This window comes from Anabas testudineus, chromosome 12 (genome assembly GCF_900324465.2).
Source record: "Anabas testudineus chromosome 12, fAnaTes1.2, whole genome shotgun sequence".
NCBI classification, from domain to species: Eukaryota; Metazoa; Chordata; class Actinopteri; order Anabantiformes; family Anabantidae; genus Anabas; species Anabas testudineus.
Window position 1 is genome coordinate 5,209,347 of NC_046621.1, and position 18,939 is coordinate 5,228,285.

At 40.0% G+C, this 18,939-nt stretch overlaps 1 protein-coding gene across 1 annotated transcript; it reads left to right on the plus strand.

The window, feature by feature from the left end:
* Window positions 1-560: 560 nt before the first annotated feature.
* On the plus strand, window positions 561-18,147 carry map1b (microtubule-associated protein 1B). The gene is made up of 7 exons (XM_026356441.1): window positions 561-937; window positions 2,866-2,967; window positions 8,867-8,949; window positions 9,545-9,685; window positions 9,930-15,189; window positions 15,285-15,523; window positions 15,791-18,147. Exons 1-7 carry the CDS (start codon window positions 754-756, stop codon window positions 15,944-15,946), a joined length of 6,165 nt encoding a protein of 2,054 aa, XP_026212226.1. The 5' UTR covers window positions 561-753; the 3' UTR covers window positions 15,947-18,147.
* The last annotated feature ends 792 nt before the right edge of the window (window positions 18,148-18,939 follow it).

Consider the following 18,939-nt stretch of genomic DNA (forward strand, 5'->3'; position numbering starts at 1 on the left):
TATCATCAAAAAAGTCAAGTCAACAAAAAATCATCTGTGATAAACAAGATTGAACTGATGAAGCGCTGTTGGAGCAGCACGACAGTACAGAATATCTCCTTAATAAAGTGCAGCTATATTTGAGAAATAATAATAAGTCTGACACTTTCAGACAAAATAAAATGCAAACATGATCTAGAATGCATGTAAATTATTGCAGAAAAACAGTTGTAGGCCTCATGTTTGATTTTGTTTTAGGTTGGAAATTTAAAAATAGTATCCAGTACCTGTATCAACTGCAGATACTGAGACTTAACTACAGACCCCTCAATAGCTTTTAAAATACAGAAAAGCTGACTGTGGTATTGGATGAAGTGGTTGGGAAGCTTTTAGAAAGGTTTCACTGAACATTGGATAATACATATCAAAGCTGTTGTTGTCTGGCTAGTGTAAAATATTATTTTTTGCAACAAGTCAAAGATGAATTTGCACAATGCAACACAAAGCAACAAATCTGACTGACTTCCGGAGGTGTTTGATTCGTTGCGGATGACATCAGCTGTGGAGTGAGTGTGCGAAAAAACCCCGGCGCCCTCTTCTCTTCCCGGTTACCGAATATGACACATTGTCTGCTGGTATAAAAAGGTAGGGCCACTCCTACCACGGCTCCACTTGTATGTCTGGAGACCACTCCGGTGCTCTGCAGCCAATAAAGGGAGGAGGCTGCTGTTGGGATCCTGCGCGCCTACAGGAGACAGAGAGACAGAGGAGAGGATGGCAACCCTTGTCGAGTCTGCAGATATGGAGACTTTAGGTGGTCAAAGCAACACAGGGGCATCTCCGACAACCTCCAGCCCCTCGCATCACTTCAATGACAGTAAATTCTACCTGCTGGTCGTTATCGGGGAGATCATAACGGAGGATCACCTAAAGTGTGCCATTGCGGACATAGAGAAAGGTAAGATGGAGCATTGTGATGTGGGTGTAGACCACCGAGGGAACTTAACATCATCTTAACAACTTGATCAGAGATGTAAATCTTTAAAGTTCGTGGCTTATGGGGGCTCTTGATGCACCTGTTTGTAACGCCGAACTTTACGCACGATGCGAATTACGCAGTTGAACCTTGTTTGTTGTGAAACTATCGCAGCGAAGTGATGTGGTTCATAATGTGGTTTCAGAACAGCCCCTCCCAGCGATGGCTAAATAGTCACTCTCTTACAAGCCACAGGTTCTGCAGCTTTTCCGTGCAGTGTTTTTAGTTTAATTTTTTCTGTTAAAGGAGGCCCATTTGTTATCATCCACACACGCAGGCCAGCTCCTCTAACAGAACACACAGCAGTGATTCAGCATTAAACCCGCACTATGCGTCAATAATGTAGGATATCGCATTTCTTTGGCTCCAGTGCAGCTGCGTTTTTCTCCCGCAGCACTTTGCCAGCTTTAGTTGACGTGCGTCAAGCTTTTGTGTTGGGAGAGCAGAGGGTCTCTCAATTCATAGTCAGGAAAAGGCAGATGGCTTTAAAACAGCTCTTTCGCTGTTCGTGTTGCTGTAAAAGAAAGGCTGCCTCCACTGAGCAATCGAGATAAACACATTCTGTGGCTGAGAGACTAGAATGATTGCTCGTCTGTGATAACGGAATAGAAGCGCATGAATTTCCTGTCTGCTCTGTGTCATTTCTCCATCATCATCATCATCCTGCATCCTCTCATCCCACACCGGCTAGTGGGCGTGGCTCAGTCCGCACTGCGGTCCCTACGGAAAGCCACAAGGACCGATCTTCAAAATGAGCAGGGCGTTTTAAAAATGCTACAGCTGCTGCTGTGGCCTGAGACAGGGGAGGCTAGAGGGGAATATGGCGCAGTTGCTATGTGCTTGTCAATTGAAGTAGAGTTAGGAAAGTGAGGAACGGTTAAAAATGCTTATTTAGAAAAATAAAACTGATTTAAAGAGTTATTATTGTGGGTCACCTTCATCCACTCAGTAGACTTTAACCTGTCTGAATCATAGTTTGATTTATTTATATTTCTAGGTTATTGTTTGGGCCATAACATAAGATAAGACATAAGACATTAGGATTTAAAGTTTAATTCACTTTCTCTGTAAGGTCTAGGAGCATCCTATAATACCATCTTTCACAGCAGCCGAGTTTTCTGAGCTCTTTTTGTTCAAGTTAAAACTTAAGTTAAGTTTTTTGCTGAATATTAACTTTCTGATTGTATTTATATAATCTATTTTGTATTACCATATAGATACTGTGTAATAGACATGCAACATTATTCTCACGCCTTCAGTCCATTTGTAATTGGACAAAGAGAAAATAAGATGTTATCATCTTCACCTCTGTTATTTGAGCCTTGGTGCCACACCCTTTGTTAAGTCCAACACTCTTTTTAGTAAAATAAATGATTTCCTTCATGGAAATCACTTCATCCTGTTGTAAGTCATTTTGCATCTATTCCCAGTTCATGTCATCACCTAACTTTGCAGAGGCCTTCATTAGCTCCTCATTCAGCATAATTACAGTGACAGGATGATGCCACCATGACTCAGCTCAGTGGAGGGCCCATGGCAAAACAGAAACAGGGCTATAGATATTTCCTATTATAGATTTCTTTTCTCATGCCAAAACAGTAACAAGTCTATACATGTTAACTCCAAGATTTTTCCAATGAACCAGACTCAAAAGATCAGTGAGATACAGTAGATGTGTGGGTGAGACTGCGCATTTGCAAAGTTGCCAAGTTGTCTGTGAAACGTCTGCTGTACAGTATCTATTGATTCATTTTCAGACAGCAGAACATCTTTTTTTCCACTGGTGTCTTTCCATGTCCTTGCTCTTTTGCTTTTTCTTCTTGATTTTTGTGTTTTTGTTTATCTTGCAGGGATCCGCTCATGGGACACCAACCTTATCGACTGCAACTTGGACCAGGAACTCAAGCTGTTTGTCTCCAGACACTCAGCTCGTTTCTCTGCAGATGTTAGGGGTAAGAAGATGGTCAACTTTTTCTCGGATAACCTTCTAATATGTGCATTGGGTAGCAGAAGTTTTGTTGTGGCTGACAGAGATGGTTTTAATCTAAAATTATTAAATTTAAACGTTTAATGATAAAACATGACAAATAAGCAACTATAATTTTAAAAATATACATTACATACAAGAGTTTATAGAAAATTGCTATTTTTACTAGACAAACTTAAATTCTATAAAATGTTTTAATGAGACAGGGCAGTAAATGACATTTAAAGAAGAAGAAGAAGAATCAGCGAATAATTCAAACCCAGAAAATTTAGCGCAAGTAAAACAGAGCTGAGTTTAAAATACAGATATCTTAGATTACCTAACTTTATTACTAGTAATTGTGTTTTGGTCCATTCCACTACTGCTTTTCAAACCCTGTCACATCCTTGCAGCGGTGGGAGAGGTTTTATTACTGTCTTTGGAAACGCCCTCTAAGCATTTGGTTACATAGTGCTTTTGTAGCTGAATCATTTGCAAGGTGAAGGAGCAGCTTCATAAAGATGGAACAGCTCCAGGATGGCAGGATGTCGTCTGTCAGTGGGCAGTATGGCCTTGACGGTCAGCAGCAGTCTGCTTGGCTCTGCTCCATACAGGGCCAACCAGCAGGGCTTCATACATCACAATAGACAAGCAGCACAAACAACTGCTGCTTCAGACAGTAAATCAGATGTATACAGTGCATTCCTGTATCAAATCTTAGAAATGCATACAGATGTGATCAGATAAACTGACCGTAAAACATTATGATTAAACTGTGGCAGCATTTAAAGGGACTCCAAGTCCCTGCTCCCTTTCATCCCACCTTGTTTTTACCATTTTCCCATCCTCCGTTCTTCCTCCTGTGTGCTGTTGCCTTGCAACCCTGTACTAGATGAACAGTTGATTTGGGAGTAATTAGCAGTGTAGAATCCCCAGTGGCAACTGTCTGTGAAAATAAAGAAGGGAGGAGAACAGAGAGGTGAGGGCGGAGAAGGCCTGAAAGAGGGATAAAAAGCAAACAAGGGAGCAAAGGAGGGGGATGAGGTGGGAGAACATGCAGTAGGTTAGGAGGAAAGAATAGGACAAAAATAGATGTCAGTAATAAAAAAGAGGTAATGCAATTCTGATCAGTACTCTGAGAATAAATGTGGTAAAAGCAGTGAAACTGCAACAGTGCTGCACTGTTATTTTCCTATGCCTCGGGCTTTTTGTTAAGTCTCTTCCTCAAGGGGAGATTTTTTTATTGTCTTATGAGCCTTTACTACATGAACTGCTTTATAAAGGGGTTAAATAAAAACTACATTTTTTGCCTTAACACTGACAGGCTCTTATGTTACATTATCGGGAGCTGTCGTTACTATTACTAATTTAGTTGCAGAGAGTAACAGTACTATGTAGAAACTGAAACAAAAAGTATAAAATGATATGTTAAGATTATATACTGGCTTATTTCCTAGTGGATGGTTGTTACCTTTGGACAGAACTCGCTATTTTCCCTCATCTTTATACGAAGCTAAGCTAAATAACTTTTGACTGCAGTACTATATTTACTAGAAAGATGTGGTAGTAGGCAATCTTCCCATTTAGCTCTCAGCAAGAAAGTGTATTACCGAAAAGTGCTAAAGCAAGTGTAAAGGTCAAGGGAGCTGATCCACTGCTGAGGTTACTCATCAGTCCTTACACAGAAACCAGTAGGTGATGTCGTGACTAAGGAGGATAAATGTAATTATCTATTATCTATCACATTATGTTAGCGCACAGGAAGTCTGAACCCTACTCTCAGGAGTAGGAACAGCAAAAAGGGGACAGATAGAGAGTCTCCCTGATGGATATATGATACTCCTGGCCATATATAGATTTCCCAGCACTCTACATTCAGTGCAGACAGTGCTGAAGCATAAAAAGCCAAAGTTAAAAGGCTGCCTCCAAACCACAAATCCATTAAAGTTCCTTACTTATGAGATTGCTGAGGACAACGTTGCAGCTTATGATCAATAGTAATTAAGAATTGCGTTGACTTACAATAATACATTAGTCAGGGATAAAGTAGTTTCAGATATTGTTAACATGTTTTAAAAATACAGCCTCTTTAGATTACATTACAGACATTATAATATTAGCAATTATTGTCTTTTCCCTGCCATGCTGTTGTTTGGTTTGACAGGTTCATTCCTAAAGATGAATTAGGAAGTTTACAGCTAAATGTTATTGATACAATGACACATGTGACTGTTCTGTGGGTCAGTCAGCTTAATAGCCGTAGCAGTGCCATTAGCTCCATGTCCAGACAAGTTATGCATGCTGGTTTGCTTTTTTATCCAGTTGTGCAGCGACATGGGAACATGACACTGAAAATTGTGCTCAGGGGGCCACATCTTTGCTGATGAAGGTCATTGAGGTCATTCATTCTGTTGTGTGCAGAAAAAGAAATGACGAGGAAGGAGAAGGTCGTTGACACATACAGGGGTTTCACCTGAGCATGATGAAATTAAAGTCCTTACATCTGAGGTATTTTGTGGTGCTGAAAGAAAGGGGCACTGAATTTAGTTGTTCCATTGATCTATTTTTGGTGCAGTGCCATCCACATCAATGTTCCCCTGTCTGGTTCAGTCTGTGGCAGCCAGGCTATACTGGTCTTTCCCTTTCTATTCAGCCAGAAGGAGAATGCTCAGTGATGCATTTGACATTACCTTGCCTCCCACTGAGACAAAGCCTCATTGGACGTTAAAGATTTTTATATCGACCAAGGTAATTGTCAGGGTCAAGAAAGCTCCAGTGCATGATGTGTCATTTTCAGACGAGGTTGCTTAGGCACACAGCAATTTGGCATGGGTGTTGGTGGTGTAATTGGTGGCTGTCTTGCGCTGTACGGCTGTATTTGGTGTATCATCACATAGAAGGGCGTTACCTGAAGATAGAGACAAAGGACAACAAGATGCTTTTCTATTGCATTAGCAGTTACAGATGGCTTGTATATAGTAGCATGTACAGGATGAACATGACTGATGGTAGTGATTGATTGTTGTCTCATTTCACAGACCACTGACTGTTTCCTTAATTAGTTGTTCTTATAGGAGCTCTAGTCATCAGTTTAAGACTGCTGCCTCTACAGAACAAAGCAGTGCCGCTGGTTTCTTCCAGCGTCAACTGGGATTCATGTTATACTGCTACTAGATCAACGCAGATCTCATTTCGAGTGGTTAGTAAAATGCACATGGGAGGACGACGTAATAGAAAAATCAGACTAAGGCATAACATTTTAGTCATCTTTCACCAACTAAATTGGATTTAGATAGTGAAGAGCTGCATAAATATCAAATGCAATAAGCATTTATTTTTAAATAAACTAACAAAATATTCATCAGCACATGATTGCTGCAAGTGCTATGCTGATAAGACATATCCTTCGTATGTTTTTATCTTAAAACTAAAGTAGCAGAAGGTACATTCACTGTTGTTAACATTTTGTTGATTCATGTGAAATAACTTGTACAGATAAAATAAAATAAATTCACTTGAAAAATATGTCTGCAGAAATATATATTCAGAAAAAGGGAAATACACACATCCAACTCTCTTCTTCCACACAACAAAGAAGAAGAAGAAAAAGGTAATACCCTTTTGTCATTTCAGCATCTGTCAAGATATTGAATTTAGGAAAGCTCAATATTAAAGTCACACTTACTTTTTCTTTCAGACAAAGGACTCCCTAAAACAAATGGATAGCAATATTGTAGTGCCATGGAGTCATTATTTCTACCTTCACTGAACTCCCCAGGTTATTAGAGGCTAATAGTCATAGCCACCCGACTATTAACAGCAGTGAATGAAAGATATTTTCCATATGGAGTGACAGTCCTTTGGGAGGAAGCAGTGCAGTTAATGGCTGTATGTTCCATGATGAGAATCTGCTATATGAAATATGTATGATAGAATCGTCCGAGCAGCCAGAAAGCTCCTGCAGTATCTGTCTTTGATAGTATATTTCCGAATTTAAAGCGTGTAAGACACTGCTCCATGAATTTTACAGGGAACATTAATTTCTATTCAATGACAGCATTTCCTTTGCTTTTACCAGAGGAAACTGGTCTACATAAAATAAATAAATGAATTAAACTTGTCTTTTTCATCAGATGGCTAAACGGGAGTTTATTGATTCATGAGTTTTAAAAGAAATAAAATAACAAGGAGAAACAAAGATATTTAATGGGACTGAGAGTGAAGTGTGATGAGTTACTGTAGGGTGAATAATGATGCTTGTTCAGTCAGCTGAGCCAGAGGATAAACCCCCCGAAAACATACAGATACACACTGTCGGATCAAAATCATTATCATAATCGATCGCCCAGAACCTAGGATGATTGATTTTGAGCCTGTCACACGCCACTGTTCATTTTCTCAGTGCTCTGTCTTATGAAGGGGGATGTTGCTTTTGGCAGACTGTGGCAGACTAAACTGTTTTTAGCCCCCATTATACAGTGACCGAACAATTATTGGGTCTTTCAGTGAAACATCTACATTTTAGTCCTCTCATTGGAACTCAGTCCAGCTAGAGAAGTCAAGTAAACATTAAATGATTAGTCAGTTAACTGATTGACTGATTGTTGGGGAATTCACTGCAATTTTCAGCAATTTGAACCAGATTAATAATTTCTGCAATTCCTTTACAAAAAAAAAAAATCCTCCTTGAAGCCTGTCATACATTAATATTCTTGGTTATGTTAGTCTTTTATGAATGGGCTTTAGATTAAATGTTTAAACGTCTACATCATCTTTAGTTCTGGGATATTGTGATGCACAACTGATCCTTTTTTTAGTTTTCTTCATAAAGCTTCTGTAACTACTTAAAAGCTCCCATAGCTCACTTTTTCTATTATAACAGTGACTCAGCTGAACATTTTAGCATCATGTGGATTTATCAGCCACAATCCAGTGTGCAGAGATGGAAGAGACTGAAGTATAAAACACAACAGACCATAAAATCTATTGCATTCATTTCTGCAAGTGGCTGAAATTAATGTTACATGTAGTGTCTGTTAAATAAGACTGTTTCATACAGAATGAATGAAAATAATATCAAACTAAAAAAGAAATTAAGCGCATTACTGCTGCATGAAAACTAGAGGCATGGCTTGTAGTTAAGCTAGATTATGTCTTATAACAAAGGATAATGGAGTAGAAATTAAATCTTGAAACAGGTTTGAATGCTGTGGAGTACGTAGGGCGTGTTATATTTCCCTGTCTAGAGATTTCATCTATCTTAGTGATAAAGAGCTCTACTCCTGAAGAGACCATTAACATTTACACAGTCATATTGCCCCTGCCAGATCATCTGTATTTGATGAATTAGCTCATATATTTGCTGAGCCCTGTCCCTTATTGGAAGCAGAAGAGGTGCAATTCATTCTAAATGGATCAATATTTTATCTAATTGTAATAGAAGGAATGGTGAAAATGTGAAAGACAAAGGTGAATGCTACAGTATGTGTTGTCTTCATGACTTTTGTTTGTGGCTTTGTGTTTTAGTAATAAGGTTTCAATAGGTTGAAAGTCATAAATAAAGGATTTTCCACATGCTTGTTATATGTTTTCAAGCAAAGCACATTTTGATAAATTGTCTGTCTTTTTGTTGTTATTCTATAGAATCTCAGAAATTAGGGAATTCTGCTCCTTTCAAAACCTGTATCAATTAATAATGAAATAGAATACATATTTATTATTTGTTGTGACACACCAGTTAAACATGTGACATTGAAATTACTCGAATCAAAAAATATCAACAAGATGACATAAGAAAAAAACAATCGTACTCAAACTCATTAAGTGAAATTAAGTAACTGTGATTTTTTTTTTTTTCATTTGCATTTTTCTTTTCTTGTCTACAGGGCAGAGAATTCTTCACCATAAAAGTAATGTCTTGGAGACAGTGGTACTTATCAACCCTTCAGATGAAGCAGTCAGCACTGAGGTAAAATGCTTTGCAACCTGCTGCTGGTTGTTGTAAACTGGGGCAATCATGAATCTCAGGGACAAAACTAACATCTCATTTACAGTACCACTAGAATGACACCTACCAGCCTTTCATCTTTTGAAAGGCTGCCACAGATGGCACAAGAATTTTTCTTGTGTCACTGCTTCTTATCAGTCTTCCTTTCACACCCTAACATGTCTGTAGTCAAACTGTGCATTAATAATATCTCACAGCACAGCAGGATTGACCTGGTCAGCCGCCCACAACAGCTGATGTTGCTGCAGTAGAAAAAAAGACTTACAAAGAGCAGGAGAGTCAGAGAGATAGAAAAACTTGGAATGGACAACAAAAGAACAAGCTGGTTAATTAGCTAATGGATTTGAGTGACACTAAATCATTAAGCGGATTGCTGCAGCAGTAAGTCTTTGTATCCCCTGTCTCTGTAGCAAATATTGATATTATTTTTTTAAAACATTTCCAATAAATAAATCACTTGTTTCTTTTTTGTCCCAAATATGACATCTGCTCCTAACCAAAGTAAGTGGTATGTTTTTGTATATAATAATTTTCTTTTTTTTTTTTTTATTTCAAGGTTCGTTTGATGATCTCAGACACTGCTAGACACAAGCTTTTGGTTCTGTCTGGACAATGCTCTGAAAACACTGGGGAGCTGATTCTTCAGTCTGGATCTTTCTCTTTCTTCAATTTCATAGACATATTCACTGACCAAGAGGTGAGCATGTTTAAGAATTTAAGCATATTGTTCCCAAAAAACAAATAGAAAAAAATTAGATACTTTGATAAATACAGCTTTTTATGTTAAGAAAACATTATTTTGAACAAATTAAAATGCTTTTATATTGTCACATAGCTAGTTTGTACACATGCAGAAGATGATGCCATAGCTTTATTCATTTATTATTTACTTTTTACAGAATGTTAAAAGTTAAAAGTCACTTAATTTTTCCCATGTCTAGATTGGTGAACTGCTCAGCACCATTCACCCAGCAAACAAAGCCAACCTTACACTCGCCTGCCCTGAACAAGGTGACTGGAAAAATTCTAACTTAGACAAACACAACCTGCAGGACTTCATTAATATGAAACTGAACTCTGCACTTATACTCCCTGAAATGGAGGGCCTTTCTGAGTTCACAGAGTATTTATCTGAATCAGTAGAGATCCCGTCGCCTTTTGACATGTTAGAACCACCGACCTCAGGTGGGTTCCTCAAACTCTCCAAACCGTGCTGTTACATTTTCCCCGGTGGTCGTGGTGACTCTGCTCTCTTTGCTGTAAATGGCTTCAACATGCTGATTAATGGCGGCTCAGACAGAAAGTCATGTTTCTGGAAGCTGGTGAGACATCTGGACCGAGTAGACTCAATCCTTCTGACCCACATTGGTGATGACAATCTACCAGGCATCAATAGCATGCTGCAGAGGAAGATTGCAGAGCTTGAGGAGGAACAATCACAGGGTTCAACAGCTAACAGTGACTGGGTGAAGAACATGATTTCTCCAGATATTGGTGTTGTGTTTGTGAATCTTCCTGAAAACCTGGTTAACCCTGAGCCTAATTACAGAGTGCACAGGAATGTCGAGGAAGCAGCATTCACTCAGCAGTTCCTCAACAAGCTAAATTTGAGGACAGAGTCTTTGCAAAGGCCTGTTGGGAACACCATAGAACCCATAATACTTTTTCAAAAGATGGGCGTTGGGAAACTTGAGATGTATGTGCTTAATCCATCAAAGAACAGCAAGGAGATGCAGCACTTTATGAAGCAGTGGACAGGTAGTGAAAAAGACACTGCTTCCATTCTGCTGCCAAATGGAAAAGAATCTGAGTTTCCCATCTCTTACCTAACTTCTGTCTCTTCACTCATTGTGTGGCACCCTGCAAATCCCTCAGATAAGGTGGTGCGTGTTCTCTTTCCTGGAAATGCCACCCAGCATCACATCTTTGAAGGATTAGAAAAGTTAAAGCACTTGGACTTCTTGAAGCAGCCGGTTGTCACTCAAAAAGCAATGTCGCCTAATATGCCGTCAACACCAACACTAAAGCAAGCTAAGATGAAACACAGAACAGACAGCAAAGAGAGCCTGAAGTCTACCCCAAAGCCATCACCAAGCAAAAGCATCAGGAAGGATTCAAGGGAGGAAGCATTGGAAAAAGCAAAGACAGCTATAGAATCAACTCATGAAAAAACACAGAAGGTAGAGAAAAAAGAAAAGGTTCCACTGAAAAAGGAAAAAGCGAAAGTACCTGAGAAAGAATCAAAAGCAAAGGCAGAACAAACAGCCCAAAATGAAACTCCAGAAAAAAAGAAGTCTGAAACAAAACCCAAAGTTGAAAAGGAAAAGATAACTAAGAAGGAGACCAAAGTGTCCATAGAAAAGAAAAAGGAGGTGAAAAAAGAAGTAGCAAAGAAAGATGAGATGCCCAAACAAGAAAACAAAAAAGATGAAAAAGTAAAAAAGGAAGAGGTGAAGAAAATTACAAAAAAGGACATCAGAAGAGACTCGCCAATGAAGGAAAGGAAGGAAGAAAAGAAAGAGCAGAAGAAGGATGTCAAAAAACCATCTAAAGACATAAAAAAGACTGTGGGTGAGGAAAAGGCTCTCAAACCAAAACCCCTGAAAAAAGATGATGCCTCAAAGAAAGATGCAGGAACGCCATCAAAGTTAAAAGAGAAAGCAAAGCCAAAGATGACAAAGAAGGAGACAAAGGTAGATAGTGGCAAACCTTTAGCTACTGCTACTGCTACTGCTGCTGCTGCTGCAGCGGCGGCTGCTGCTGTTGTTGCTGCTGCTGTTGTAGAGGATGCAGAAGCAGAACGATCTTTGATGTCCTCACCAGAAGATCTCACTAAGGACTTTGAAGAGCTCAGGACTGAAGAGCTGATAGAGGATGATGCAACTGTGCAACAAAATAAGGAAGAAGAGGCAGTGGTGGTCCACCATGAAGAATTAATACAACATGAAGAATTAATACAGACCAAAGAGTCACCTGAGGCATTGGAGTCGGTGGATGAGGGGATAACCACAACAGAGGCTGAAGGATACAGCGGAGAGACTCCAGAGGAACAAATTCTTAAGGGAAAACTCAATGGAAGTGCAAGTGAGAAGTTTGAAGATGAGGGCACTGTAATGGAAGAGACATCAGAGGGAGGAGATTATGAAGAAAAAGGAGAAACAGAAGAGGTTTATGAACCACAGAGACTGGAATCAGATAAAGAGAAATTCACTCCCACTGAAAATAAACCTCAAGACATACAGGATGAAGTCAAACCAACAGATCGTGCTGAGGATGACGATGATATGACTAATAAAAATATAGAACTTCAGCTTAGAAGTGAAAGAGACACAGTGAAAGAGAATCTGTTTGTATCAGCCTCACCCAAAGTGTCCTCACCTGTTTCTCCAGCTGCATCTATTCATGATGAAATGATTCCAGTTGCCTTTGAGAGCTCAACAGCCTCAGATGAGGAGAACAGAGATGAAGCTCCTGAGGATTACACTCTCAACTCGGGTCACACTCAGTCCACCATGGAGATCTCCAGCGTGCCTACTCCCATTGATGAGATGTTAACTCCAAGGGACGTTATGAGTGATGAAATCACCAATGATGAGACTGAATCTCCTCTACAGGATGTGGGCAGGTTTGAGGCACCAGCATCTGTATGTTACGACAGAAAGAAGCTCTCTCCACTTCAGGATATGCCAGGTTTAGATCACTCTCAAAGTGAGGCCACAGATGGCCAGGACTACAACCACTCTGCATCCACAATATCTCCACCTTCACCTCTAGAAGAAGATAAATTCTATAAGACAATTTCATCTGCAGGTAAAGATGAAGGGTTTGATACAGCTCAAGAGAAGCATGAAACAGACTCCACTAGACTAAGTTCGACTTCCACAACATCACCTCTTGTTCGTTCTCCCTCAGTGGACCGAAAAGAAACATTGGATTCTCCATCGTTGTTTGCTGCTCCAATAGAACTGTCCACCACACTGGCAGGATACACCAGAGCAACAGCTGATTTATCCATCAGTCCAGATGACAAGACACTGGAAGGAACTAACTCTCCTCAGTCCTCTGGTCACACACCTTACTATCAATCACCAGTAGATGAAAAAGCAGGAGCTCTTCCACCTGTCTCAGATGACCATGGAAAGGGTCCAGTAATTGTGGAGGTCACAAGTGATAAAGAGGATTCTTCTAGCAGAGTTACCCCAGAGCCTGATGAGTCAATACCAGAAAGTTTCTCCTCTGTAGAGAGGGCAATGTTGTCTCCAAAAAGCCCATCTCCAACTGAGCCTGATTCTCCATCAAAGAAGGAAACGTCACCCTTTGACATTGACCAGAAGAAAACTGGAGAAAACAGCCATCCGATTTTATTCTCACCACCAGCCACTAAACATGAAGCAGACAGCATCCCTTTCACTGCTTTCAAAGAAGAAAGTAAAATGTCCATTTCAGAGGGTTCTACATCAGACAAGTCTGGGACCCCTCTGGAAGAAGTCGTGGCAGAAGACACATTTTCACATTTAGCTTCAGCATCCACAGCCTCTCTGGCCACCAGCTCATTTCCAGAGCCCACCACTGATTCTCCTTCCCTTCATGCTGAGGTAGGCTCTCCTCACTCAACAGAAGTAGATGACTCTTTATCTGTTTCTGTGGTTCAGACTCCGACCACCTTCCAGGAAGCTGAAGGATCTGCGTCCAAGGAAGATAGTCCCAGGCCCATGTCAATATCACCAGACACCTCACCAAAGACAAAAAGCCGGGCACCAATGCATGACACAAAATCCCCCGAGCACTCTACCATGTCTATAGAGTTTGGCCAAGAGTCCCCTGACCACTCCTTAGCCCTGGACTTTAGTAAGCAATCCCCAGAGCACCCATTTGTAGGAGCCAGCTCACGCACTACAGAGAATGGCCCAACTGAGGTTGACTACAGTCCTTCCTATGGAAATGAGGCAAGACCATCTGGAGAGCCTAGCTCTGCAGTGGAAAAGCCTTTGTTTTTTGAAGAGAGTGATTCAGTCCGTGCAACCTCTGCAACCCCATCAGATGCATCTCAGTCCACACCTTCTGTTACAACTCCATGCCAAATGACAGATTTACCACATACTGTGACTGAGCAGACAGATAAGTCACCAGTCACTCCCAAGGCCTCCTCTCTCACCCACTCTCCCCAATCCAATGAACCTTCCCCTGTGCTAGAAGCCTCCCCATTTAAAGACAGCAGCAGCCCAATTTCACCAACTATGGAGAGTATTGCTAATAAATTGGACACACAGCAGAAGTATGACAAATCACCCTCACCTCCCAAAGCTATTTCTCCATCATCTTTTTTAACCTTGTCAAAAGAAGAGACACTTTCGCCAGCAGCGGAGACTAATCCTTTTAAATGTGACAAATCTACGCCTGAGGCAAAATCCCCTTTGAGCCCCAAAGTTCCCTCTCCATCATATCTACCCCTCTCTTCTGATCTGTGTAATTACAATTCTGCATGTGGCTCCAAGGACCCAGATTCTACTAAGAGGAGCCCCTCTGCTCCATCTAAGACAGATGTTGACCTCTGCCTTGTCACTTCATGTGAGTACCGTCACCCCAAGACAGAATTATCCCCGTCTTTCATCAACCCTAACCCACTAGAATACTTTGTCAATGAAGAGAATGCCCTGGAAGAAGAAAAGCCTCTTGCCAAGTTGGGAGGAGGGCCCCCACCTCCAGGTGGAAAGCTTTCTGTCAGGCAATGTGAAGAGACTCCACCCACATCCATCAGTGAATCTGCCCCTTCCCAGACAGATTCAGATGTTCCACCGGGGACAGAGGAGTGTCCCTCCATCACAGCAGATGCTAACATTGACTCTGAAGACGACTCTGAGACTCTGCCTACTGACAGAACACTGACATACAGACATGCTGATCCTCCTCCAGTGGCACTCAGGGACTCTGCTCCATCCTCAGGTCACCATGATGTTTGCATGGTGGACCCAGAAGCCCTCAAGGCTGAAGAAAACCTCCACAATGCTAATACAGATGTGGAAGAAAAGCCCAAGAAGAAAAAGCTCTCAAAAAAGACCTCGTCACCAGCAAGGAAGAGTGGTTTATCAAAAGTCAAGGACACAAAGACTGCTTCTCCAAAGAAGAGCGTTGGAGAAGGGAAAGATGCCAAAAATGCAACTAATACCTCTGCTTCCAGAGGTGTAAAAACTGCAACATCAGGTGAATACAGGTTACAGTGTCATCATTTTATAATAATCACTTTACTACTTCACATAGTTCTTATCTAAGAGGAATGTGTTTGTTTGTTTTTTCAGGTACAGGTAGTGGAAAAATATCAGGTGGAGCATCTCTGCCCAACTGTCCTCCTATGTACATGGATCTGGTTTACATACCCAATCACTGCAGTGCTAAAAATGTGGATGCTGAATTCTTTAAGCGAGTGCGCTCCTCTTACTATGTGGTTAGTGGCAATGATCAGACAGCTCAGGAACCCAGTAGGGCTGTTCTTGATGCTCTGCTGGAAGGAAAGGCCCAATGGGGAAACAACATGCAGGTAAACAGTAGTTCATTTGGCTCTTTTGTCATGTTCTTCATTTGGTTTTATGTGAAGAAAGCAAAGAGATATTGTTTTTTATCACAAGTTTTGGTGTGCTGAAGATAAAGTTGAGATTTTACAAATATACACAATGGAATTTGGCTCTATTTTTGTTTCTCTTTTAATACCAAGATATAGAAATATAGTTTTTGGTTGATTTCATTGTTACGTTTTGATGTATTGATACATGAATTTACCAAATTCTCTCCTCTCCTCTATTGCCAGGTCACCCTGATTCCAACCCATGACACTGATGTGATGAGAGAGTGGTACCAGGACACCCACGACAAACAGCAAGAGCTGAACATCATGGTTCTAGCCAGCAGCAGCACTGTTGTCATGCAAGATGAGTCCTTCCCAGCTTGTAAGATAGAGATGTAAGCCTGTTTGGCAAGAGATGTGTGGATCAGAAGGCCTAGTGACTGATAATGACAAGGATCATTATTTGAGCAAGAAAACAAATCCATGTAGCATAGAACCTAAGTAGATACAAACACTGATTGCTTTTGCTAAAATAATTCTTCTTCAGACTAAAACACAAACATAAAACATAAATATCAGCAATGAGACACTGGGACACTACAAATTGGTTTGGTGGTCCCAAGAAAAGAGTGTTTACTGTATGTACCTTGACATTGTCACAGAGTTATCTTACTTTTAGGTATAAACTGAGGAAATAAGAACCCCAAAACCAGCCTCTAGACACATCCAATTATGCTAACTTCTTTACATTTCCAGTACATTTCAGGTAATAGTGTTAATACGTTTATTCTGAATCCCCAGATAAAATACGAGATCTTTTTATCAATTTAACTGCTGCCAAGCGACGAGACAACGGCTGTTATCCACACCAAAGGATAGAGCAACAAGTATTCTGTTACTGCCTTAGGGAGAGTCAAAATGAATGTAGAACTGGCAAAGAACTGGTGCAACTTGCAGAAGCGTAGGTCGGCAACCATAGATGCCAAAGGTTAATTCAGACTGGATGGGACTGTTAAGTGGTTTCATAGTTGAATGATGGCAAAAATAAATGAACTTGAAAGTATACTCAACACTGATTAACATTAAAACGATGCCAGACTTCATATTCACCATGGCCAACACAGTGTCTCAACCACTGTGAAACTGTACTTCATGTTTAAGTTGGATTGAAATGGATCTCTTTTTGTCTACTTTATGTTGCTGCTGATGTATGAATATTGATTTATTACATTACATTTAAAATATTATGCTTGATTGTTCAAGATAGCCTTTTACACTGTGCAACTGAAAGTTGCTTCAGAACGCTCTCCATTGTCACACGTGTAAGACCGTATCATTTTCCACAATGTTAATGCTTTTTAGAGAATTCCTTTTTATTTCAGATATTTTTATTTACATATTTTAAGTTCTTTTAAAAAGATAAAATCAGATCTTAGTGCTATTTCCTGTTTTTATGTAGTCACTGAGTGATAGGGGAGCTAGCCTTTTCCCAATGTAAAACTGGTGAAGCAGGATATTTTCATAAACTTTAAAATGTCTTGTTTTTCTAAAGCATTGTATTATAATTATAAATAGCTTGAGACATGCATGAGTTATGATACATTGGGATTTTTTCTCTTTTTTTAATAGGGATTTTGCTCAGACTTGCATTAAGAACAACAGGGCTATAGACTGTAGGCTAAATAAATGTAAGGAGCATTTTATGATTTTTGCTAATTGTGCCATGACATTGTATCCTACAGTAACTCTAGCAGTTGCCCATGGCACAGTATCACTTTAAAACTTGATTCTGGATGCAGCACAGTGTAGATCTTCAGGTTAATGTGAGTATTTAGGGAGGCTGATAACCTCTTATGATGTAAGAGTTTGTCCTCTTCAGCCAGGGTGAAAAGGAAACAGCTTCCAGTAGAGGCGAAGCCTTGACAGGAGCACCATCAGAGGGTGAGAGAGTGAGCGACTTGTGTGTTTTAGATGAAAGTATGTAAAACAAAACTAGACACTTTAAACACAAACATGACACATACCAAACTAGCAGCACAGACCGCAGACTTCGACAGGCCAGCTTTTGGAGAGACATTCAACAAATTACAACTTGATAATTACAGACTTTGGTACTTGGAGCAAATCAGTCAACTCACCAAGCTCACTGGGTATTTCTGAAATGATGTCAGGTGTTCATGATTGTTCATTATAGAGCAGTTTTCCTGCACAGGAGCCGCAAACAAACACCATGACCCAAACTACAAACTCTGAACTGACATTTCTCCTGACCTGACATTTCTCTTTTCTGTCTTCTTTCTCTGCACTTCTTCTTCTATTTCTCTCTGTCTGTTTCTCTCTGAATCCAGTTCTCTCTGCCTTTTTCTCATCACCTTTCTCTTGGGAGAACTTTAATAATGTTTGTCTGCAGTTGTGAGGTATTTGTCTTGTGATCTTGCATCTTTTATTGCCCTTTTCCCGAACTCATATGTAACCTATAGCAATTAGTTTCAAGTGAAAGTATTCATTAGCGCTTTCTGATGTTTGTGTGCAATATTTCCTCTACCCATATGTTGAACCTGATGTAAGAGGAACCACTACGAAGAACAAACATTCAAAAACAACCACAATAAAATCTGTTGTGAAAAAGAAAGAGTTGTTTCTTTGTAGTTCTTTTTAATGCATTGTGTCATTGTGTCTAATACACAACTTAAACGATTGTCCGTTTTGTTTGAATCCACCCATTTTTCATGTGAGCAAAAGTATTTAAAATAGATTAAAGTAAATAAGACTTATATAGAACATCTTGTCTAGTCTAAAACCTTCCACTTCTTGCCCCTGACAGACGTTTATGTTGTTTTGGTTCATTATCTTGCTACAGAATGAAGGATCTTCCAATCAGTTTGTTTGCATCTGTCTTTAAATGGACAAACAAAATGTTTCCATAGAGTTCTGAGTTAAATTTGCTGCTGCCATGAAGTCTTGTGCAAACAGTAAATTGTGATACCTTCACTCCTGCCCTGTGGAGGTTGTTGCTAATGTCAGTAACAGTTGTTTTATGGTCTTGCTTTACAGCTCTCACAATGTTTCTGTCATCAACTGCTGTTGTAATAAAAAAAATCCTTTTTGCTTTATTCATGTTGAGGAAATGGTTAAAGGGTTAAAAGAAGTGGCACATCCTTTAATAAAATAATATATAAACTGGCTGCAGGTAGCACTGGCTTGAAGCCTGGATTGTGCTAATGCAGATCATCACAAATTAAAATATGTAAAAAGTGAACATATAAATGTCCAATGAGAAGTTAGAGCATATTTAGCTCCTCGTGTGGGTAAATAAATCAAGAACATCAGTAAGGAACCACCAGTCCACGTCTGATATCTACCAGCAAGCAAACATTGATATGAGCTAATCT

What these genes read in the sequence shown, in the direction of transcription:
- map1b (XM_026356441.1), top strand. Translation starts at nt 754, where the DNA reads ATGGCAACCCTTGTCGAGTCTGCAGATATGGAGACTTTAGGTGGTCAA. An exon ending in TTTCTCTGCAGATGTTAGGG is followed by an intron (nt 2,968 to 8,866) that starts GTAAGAAGATGG and finishes TCTTGTCTACAG; the next exon opens with GGCAGAGAATTCTTCACCAT. An exon ending in TGTAAAAACTGCAACATCAG is followed by an intron (nt 15,190 to 15,284) that starts GTGAATACAGGT and finishes TTGTTTTTTCAG; the next exon opens with GTACAGGTAGTGGAAAAATA.